The sequence below is a fragment of the Panulirus ornatus genome, chromosome 52, assembly GCF_036320965.1.
Source record: "Panulirus ornatus isolate Po-2019 chromosome 52, ASM3632096v1, whole genome shotgun sequence".
Classification (NCBI taxonomy): Eukaryota; Metazoa; Arthropoda; class Malacostraca; order Decapoda; family Palinuridae; genus Panulirus; species Panulirus ornatus.
In genome coordinates, this window is record NC_092275.1 from 6120994 (window position 1) to 6130263 (window position 9270).

The 9270-nt window shown below is 36.0% G+C and overlaps 1 protein-coding gene across 1 annotated transcript; it reads right to left on the minus strand.

Moving 5' to 3' along the window:
- LOC139765010 (glutathione peroxidase 7-like) lies at window positions 1-8795 on the minus strand. The gene is made up of 4 exons (XM_071692070.1): window positions 8406-8795; window positions 7129-7213; window positions 6741-6920; window positions 1-4054 (listed from the first exon to the last, which is right to left on the minus strand). Exons 1-4 carry the CDS (start codon window positions 8535-8537, stop codon window positions 3837-3839), a joined length of 615 nt encoding a protein of 204 aa, XP_071548171.1. The 5' UTR covers window positions 8538-8795; the 3' UTR covers window positions 1-3836.
- Between the last annotated feature and the right edge of the window lie 475 nt (window positions 8796-9270).

Below are 9270 nucleotides of genomic sequence, written 5' to 3' on the forward strand. Positions count from 1 at the left end.
TGAAGATTACTTACTTTATTACACAGTAACACATTTTACAAACGTGACTTGCATATTCTGAAAGATGTACATGCTACTCTCAACACTTGCACATATTAAATTTATGAATAACGAAATGCCTCTCACCTTCCTACATCACAAGAACAAGCATCAACAATGAATGATAGGTGATAGAATTTATTTGATGTGATCCATGTAAACATAGGTGCATTGCATTTATTGCTGCTGCATATTTTCTTCACGACCAACAGCTGGGCAGTGTTTTGGTTTGAATAAACTTTTCATGTACATACTTTGTGTTTCTGAATAACCTTTCAAATTACACAATTACAAACTCTGGAATGCATACATTTGTGAATGGAACAACAGGAGAAACACCCAAGACCAATGGTTCAATATATATTTTCTTTGATCATTTGCATTTAATATAGTTTACAGATAAAATTACAGGTTCACATATGAATAAAAGCATGACAATAGTGAAGTAACACATATGGGAATGCCACACAGACACAAAAGTAATAAATATGCAGCAAATATGCAAGCCACATTGTGTAACATGAGCATAAAATGTACAAAAATATATACTGATATGTTGAATTGAATGCTCAAAATGCTTTTAAAATGTATCTTTCAACAATGATAAACCAAAATAATCCAAAATTACTGATACATGTATGGTATAAGGCTCTCATGGATCAAGTTTCAACCAAGATCAATCCAGTCTGGAGAAATTTAGCTAATGCCCTCAGAAGCAGTTTTCAATGGTTCACAAACACAAATTACTTACATGCTCTGTTGATCTGCTATTTTGTAATTTTCTGACAAAGTTGATGAAAGGAAATAATTTTTAATTATATGGACACATCAATAATTACATTCAAGACCTTAGTGTTATAACATTCATGTCTGTTAAAACATATACATGGTGAAAATTTCTCAAAGACAACACACATATGGACGGATAGACATGATGAATCCAATATAGCCTTGTGTCCAAATTACATTTTTGTCATGAAATCTTTTAAAAATATAACTAATGTACAGGTGCTGCTGTTCATAACTTTACCACTATCCTTAAAATCAAACCAAACAAAGAATGTAAAATACACAAACATCACCATAGTCCTATCGGAGATTCTTAATTAAAGATCTTTTGTGCTTAAGTTATATTTATGGAGAATGGCAGTAGTTCTCTAGTTTACCGAGTTGAAATTATTGTAACATTGTAACATAACTGCTCATAAATGAAAAACATACAAAGTAAAGAAATTACCATCTACCTATCAAGGTAACAAACTGTCCAGTTTGTCATCAACAAGTAGTAGTATATATTTTGCATTTTTAAGCCTAACATTCAACTGCACTAGTCAGTCATAGTAACAATCATGATTTTGTACAGTAATACTATCAACTCAAAATCAAGATTCACAGTGTATGCATCAAGAAATGGAATGGTAAGGAGCAGATTCATCTTAACTACTTAATAATTGGTCAGGTATCTGTCTATATCTCTGACCTACTTTCTTTTCAGGAACTCCCCCCAGGGGGGTGTCCACGGCAAAAGAGTCTCCATAACTGGTAAACTCCAGTGGTACTTCTTTGCCTTTATTGCCTCACCCTAACAGGCCACTGAGGGCACTTCTTAGGGCAGTGTTTTCAGAGACTCCTACTTAATGTTCTAACCAACTACATCTACCTAATGTTCATATATATCTTGTATTACGTGGAAACAAGACTCGCTTGATACAATTTTTATCCAGTAACAAATATGCTTATGCAACAGCCCCTACCAGACACTTGCATCATTAGTTGTTTGCACTGCATTGGGGAAAAATTAATAAGCCAAATGAAAGACCTCAGGAATTCTCATAAAACATAACTGTAACAGGAAAAACCTTCCTGCACAGAATTGAATTAATATCATTTTGTTTTTGTATGAAATTTCCTAAGAGGCACTTATGCTAGTGTACACTTTTATTATTTGAGGTAAAACACAATAACAAACATGGTGAAGGACTTAGTTTTTCATAGCAAAACAGTGTATACAAGGTGAAACTTTAAAAGCAAGATATGGTAAGATTCTTGATATTTCTCCATGTGTAGCAGCCCCTACCAAACTCTAATACAACCTGAGCTTCATTTTGTATAAAGGAAGACATATGACAAACATTTCTACAGATTTTTTTCATCTTTTTTAAAGCAAAACTGTGTACAAGTAAAAAATCATCCTTACTGGTGGAGGAGTGACTGAATAGGTCCTTAGCATTCTCTCCTCTACCCAAGTTCACCACTAAGTACATTTCCCTACAGTTTCTTCCACTAAGCAAGTGGAATCTCTTCCAGTTGCTCCATTTACTGACAAATTTGAGACAGTTTGATATCAAAGATTCATATGCATTTGCAAACTATTTTGTGCATTGTACGAAATAATTTACAAATAATAATGTACTGTACGTGTTCACTTAAATAGATGATTCTGTATGCCATTAATTTCATTACCACTATATGTATGTACTGCTGTTCACTTTGACTCATAGATAATGGAATGGTAATCTTAAAAAAATACAGGCTGCATCTTCTAAACAGCTTATAAAACTAAATGTATACATGAGTGGGATATTCTTTAAAGATCAGCTTTTTCTCTCAGTTATATGTGTAATAGGAAGTGGAATTGTTGGTAATTATTATTAAACCAGCAATATTCTTATAAAAACCAGTATAGAAATGAATGTTAAGAAAATATTATTCACTGACCTATTTACCTTGCATGCAAAGTATGAATTGAAAATCTGAATTCCTGAAATCTAAAATAGCTGCAATATATATATATATATATGTAAATATGTAAAAGCTGCAAACCACACAAAATAGAGTACACAGAACAATCCCTGGCTGCCAAACAACCACAAACACTCAACAACTTCACAATGAAACAAAGATCCCCACAATACTATAACATGTCACCCAGCTCGGCACTCAGTTCCTTTCAACAGCACCAGACCTCTCTCATCCAAACCACTTCATACCTATCTTCAACCCCCAAATAGATATAAAAGCTTCAACTGCCTCACACTTTAGCAACCTATAATCACAGATTCCGCCACCCTCAAAACACATGCTACACTGGCACAACATATACTTTGAAATTATTTGAAAAACACTAAATAATTGCCTTCCCAACTCAAGTGTTAAATGCAACCCCATCAGACATACAGCTTCACAGACACACTCAAGTTACACTTTCTTATGCTGTGGATATCACATATCCCTATGACTGTACAAACAGTGATTCAACACATCTCAAAAACCTTCATGCCCATGATGCAGCTACCACAATGAAGACATTGAACACTTACTTCTCAGTTGCCCCTCGCTCTCTCGACAAAGACACTCCCACATCACCACACTTTATGACCTGTGGTCCCACCAAGTCCCCCAACAGCCCAGTCTTAAAATCCACTCCACCAGGCATGCACCCTTATGAAAGTACACTTCCCAGACAGCAAGTACGAATTACACATTCTTATTTGCATTTTGGAAAGCAAATCTCTCTCTCCAACATTACAAAGAGTGATTCAGTGTATCATGGGACCATTCATGTCCAAGATGCAATATCCACGATGAAGATACTAAGCACCTATTCAGGAACTGTGCTTGGACAGGAAGGTATATGAAAGTATGATACACTGCACTGAGCTTGTACTTGACTATCTCATATTGTTTAACTCCCAGTCATTCAGCACTGTTACCACAAGGTAAGCAATAAGCACTCATCGCATGACTAATTTTTTCAGAACTTAAAACTATAGCAACCACATGTTAAGGCATATGCTTTACAATTCATCTCTCCTAGCTTCTGAATCTTTAACAGATGAGTCTTCAACCGTACTCTTATCTGACTTGGCTGCTTTCTTAGCTTTCTCTACAGCTGCCTGGACATCATCAAAAATTTCTTCTATAGATGTGCGAGTTGCCCATGCTTTAATAACATGACCTGTATGATCTACAAGGTACTTGTAGAAGTTCCAATCTGGTACCACTGACGATTCCTCTGTTGAAATATTGTGTATTTTACAACATATTATGAAAAAATATGACGAAAGAAATATGCATCTAATAATACATCTTAAAGCACAAAGATCTTATTAGAGATGTAAGGAAGAAAGCTTTGCATATGGGTAGTTATTTATTTATTGATGAACAAAAAGAAATAAAAAGGAAGACTTTTATGATGTATTCAGAGATTACATGGTGGGAAACATGGGCAGAAGATAAATGATATGAATAAAATTGTTAATATCAAAAAGGAAGGACGTTGTTATACAAAGGTTTTGAAGAATATCAGTAATCATGCACATTTATTACAGTAAAGTAAATTACAAATATATGTGTGAGCAGTATATTCTCTATTCTAACAATACATTCATCACTCCCAACAAATGTCTTCTACAGTATGAGCTAAACAATCCTAGAAACAACTGAGGCATTTGCAGTCATTATCATACCCTTTTGGGTCACTGATATCACATCATAAACATCAGCTTCATCTAAAACAATAGTAACCATAGAGGCAAAAATACAGCAATACAACCATACTGAGTAAGGTTGGAGTGATAGTGGTTGACAAAAGTTTATTGAAGGGTGCAGGGTGGATTCATGTTTTTCAAGCATTGAAAGTGCTTGAGGATTGGCAGAATGCATGCATAGTGCCACTGTACAAGGCAAAGGGGATAAAAAAGAGTGTTCAAACTACAGAGGCATAAGTTTGTTGAGTATTCCTGGGAAATTATATGAGAGGGTATTGACTGAGAGGGTGAAAGCAGGTACAGACTGTAAAATTGGAGAAGAGCAGTGTGGTTTCAGAAGTGGTAGAGGGAGTGTGGATCAGGTGTCTGCTTTGAAGAATGTGTGTGGGAAATACTTAGAAAAACAGATGGATTAGTATGTAGCATTTATGGATCTGGAGAAGGCATATGACAGGGTTGACAGAGATGCTTTGTGGAAGGTCTAATATATGGTGTGGGAGGTAAGATGCTAGAAGCAGTGAAAAGTTTTTACCAAGGATGTAAGGCATGTGTATGAACAGGAAGAGAGGTTTGGTTCCCAGTGAAGTTCAGTCTGCGATGGATGTGCGATGTCCCCATGGTTGTTTAATTTGTTTATGGACGGGGTGTTTAGGGAGGTAAATGCAAAAGTTTTGGAGAGAGGGGCAAGTATTCAGTCTTTTGGAGATGAGAGGGCCTAGTGAGGGAGTCAGTTGTTATTCGCCAATGATACAGCTCTGGTGGCTGATTTGTGTGAGAAACTTCAAAAGTTGGTGACTGAGTTTGGAAAAGTGTGTGAAAGGAGAAAGTTGAGAGTTAATGTGAATAAGAGCAAGGTGTTCAGTAGGGTTGAAGGACAAGTTGATTGGGGATGTAAGTTTGAACCAAGAAAAACTGGAGGAGATGGAGTGTTTTCATATTCTGAGAGTGGCCTTAGCAGCAAATGGAACCATGGAAGTGGAAATGAGTCACAGGGTGAGGGAGGAGGCGAAGGTTTTAGGAGCGATGAAGGTATGGAAGAAGAGAATGTTATTGTGGAGAGTAAAAATGGGTATATTTGAAGGAACAGTAGTTCAAAAAATATTATATGGTTGCGAGGCATGGGCTATAGCTAGGGATGTACGGAGGAGGGTGGATGTGCTGGAACTGAAATGTTTGAGGACAATATGTGGAGTGAGGTGGTTTGATCGAGTAAGTAATAAAAGGGTAAGTGAGATGTGTGGATAAAAAGAGTGTGGTTGAGAGAGCAGAAGAGGGTGTGATGAAATGGTTTGGACATATGGAGAGAATGAGTGAGGAAAGGTTGACAATATGTGTCAGAGGTGAAGGGAACAAGGAGAAGTTGGAGACCAAATTGGAGGTGGAAGGATGGAGTGCAAAAGATTTTGAGCAATAGGATCCTGAAAATACAGGAGGGTGAGAGGCATGCAAGGAATAGAGTGAATTGGAACGATGTGGTATGCCAGTATCAACGTGCTTTCAATGGACTGAACCAGGGCATGTGAAACGTCTGGGGTAAACCATGAAAAGTCTGTGGGACCTGGATGTGAATAGGAAGCTGTGGTTTCAGTTCATTACATGTGACAGCTCAAGACTGAGTGAATGAATGTGGCCTTTGTTGTCTTTTCCTAGCACTAACTCGCGCATGCAGGGGGTGCCATTTCATATGTGGTGGGGTGGCAATGGCACTGGATGAAGGCAGCAAGTATGAATATGTACATGTGTTTATATGTATTGTCTGCGTATGTATATGTATGTATATGTTGAAATGTATAGGTATGTATATGTGCGTGTATGTATATACATGTGTGTGTAGGTGAGTTAGGACATTCTTTTGTCTTGTTTCCTTGCACTACCTCGCTAACACAGGAGACAGTGACAAAGTATAATAAAAAATAATATAAAATATACATCACATTAATGGGATGGCTTTGATTAGGGCCTCAGCTGTCCATGCTGTCTCAGCTTACATAGAAAAAAGTTTTCTTCATTACTGTTGACAGCAGCCAAAATTAGTGTACCATCAAGATAATATATCTTATTCTGTATTTTCTTTAATCCAACCCAAAATGGTATGAATCTGATTGTGCTATTACTACTACAGAAGCTTTGAAATGACTACATGAAACCTGGTAAAGATGTTCCCTCCTATGTAAACATATGACAATAAAACAAGGAAAATGCAATACATACCAATAAGATACTTGAAGGCTGGATCAGCATGTTCCCCAATTACCGGGATCTTATTGAAAACTGGAAACTCTACATCATACTCTGTGGTAACAAATTCAATGATCTCTGGTATATCAAGGGGTTCTTGATCACCAAACTGATTGCAGGGGAATGCAAGGACAGAAAAATAATTCCCATAGCCTGAAAAAGAAAAGAGTTCATAGAACAGTATCTCTTGCATGCATAAACATACAAGAACAAGTAGAATACTTATCAAGGAAATTTCTAAATTACTGTGATAGCAATGCTGATCAAATGTCTCATATACTGCCAAGTATAAAAACAACAATCCTGTTGAAATAAACTTGAAGTATTACCATTGGAAAAGTACAGTTCTGTTTCCACTTACTGAGAATATCATGCAGTTTCTTGAGAGCTCGGTATGTACTCTCTGTGTAGCCACACTGACTAGCCACATTAACCACAAGTGTAGCCTGGAAGTGTTGATTTTGCATTAACAATGATTTTACTGCTTTCATTTCATTAACTGACGACCTATTTTGTGTCTTAAATGATATATGATTAGGCCCTCCAACATACATATGCAACAATATAGATGAAATAATGGGAGATAAATAATGACTGATGAAATAACACAATAGATAAATAACGAAGATGTGTAGCGTGAAGATATCATTACGAGAAAATAGATGTCTGTCAACATGGTATGGGCGTGAAAAATGGATGACAACTAACTTCCCATGTATTCCCTGTGTTTCATAGATACTGTGTGTCAGTGAATGAAATGCCCACCCTGCCACTGTCTATCAGTGAATGAACCGCTCACCCTATTATCAATATCATTATCTTTGGACAAGGATTGCTGATAATTGATACAGGATAGAACTTGCGAATTACAGACATATGAGCAGTACTCATATTTATTTTCATAATATGCAAGTTCTTTCTATAATCAATTACCAAGGAACATTTATCAACATCATCTGGCAGTCATTTAAATTTTTTGCATTTCTTTTAATGCAGTAAAACTATTAGGATTAAACGCAAATATATCAGAAGTTGGAAATAAGGGTGGGCCAAGAATGATACTAAGATGATTCAATAAGCATTTATATTCCTGTGGTTATTTATATACTAACTAATAAAGCTCAGTAAATTATCAAATAAGTTATCAATCGTCATTGTAAGGGTGGGCCGAGACTGTCAGTGACAGACAATTTCATATTCACAGTATATACCACAATTAATGTCAATATGAAACTGTGTATACATCTTCAACAGTAATAGAGACACGAGGAGCAAAGGTATTAATGTATGACGGAAAACAGGAGCAGGGGTCGAGGTTTTAGGATATATTAAGGGAGGAACTGTCAGTAAGAGCCGAAAATCCAGGTGGGGCAGAGATGACGGTAAGGGCTGAAGTGTAAGTAAAAGCCAAGGCGTCTGGCATTCAATTTATGGTTGAACTATGAACATTTGCCTCAGTTTTCTTCGAATGTGTTGATTTGTATCAATGGATGGACAAGAATCATAGTTAATTGGTTTGTTACAGTTAGTAGCATACTGGATCGCTAATTACCTAATTTCACCTGTTTCATTTAATTTTTAGGTTTGATAACGTCCTGTTAAGTTTTATATGGTATGTATGTACATGATAAGTCTTACCTTCCCACGATAATCTTCTAAAGACACTTCTTTTCCCAGGTGGTCATTTACTGTAAAACTGTAGAAGTCTTGGCCTCTACAGCAATGCAAACTCAAAATTAGAAACACACTTAAGGTTCCTATCATATACATGACTTTTCTTGTTTGTCTCTACTGATTCGAACTTTGTTTACTGCTGTCTGCTTGTCCGAATCTTGAGCTCTGGATATGGATTCTTTTTTACTACCATTTTATTAAAAGATTTATTCTGAGTTTATATAAATGTCAAAACCTGGAATTTTTCGTTTTAATTTTTAAAAATTTATTGTCTATTATGAACAAGGTAACTTTGACGAATATATAAACACTGTCTATTAAGACTGACAAGAGATACGGACGAGGGAGGGTTGACTGCACTACCAGATGGGGTCGTCTTCAACCTTCCTGCCACAGGACCTCATAATGGCCATGTATTCTTTTTCTAAGGAATTGTTTCACTGGTACTTCATAGTTTTATGTTACATCGTACAAATAATTCATAACTAACTACCTAACTACAAGCATCAAGCTTACTCAATTATCTAATGCTGATTGTTTATGAAAATAGCGTAAATTAATGTAGTATGGTTCTCAGACTGATGACGTGACAGAAAACAGCTGTTCCTCCGGCTAATGTAAATAAAAATATCTATGTAAATAATCAGTTCAGCCTATGTACTAACACTTCATATATCATGTTTTATGAAGAATTTTTCATAGGTATTCTTGAAAATTCATGAATATACGTAAAATGAAGGAGAACAATTTCATCCCAATAGAAACCTGAAATATATTGGATATAAATGAAAGATCACTATAGGTTTTTACAGAAATCATTTTGAGTACG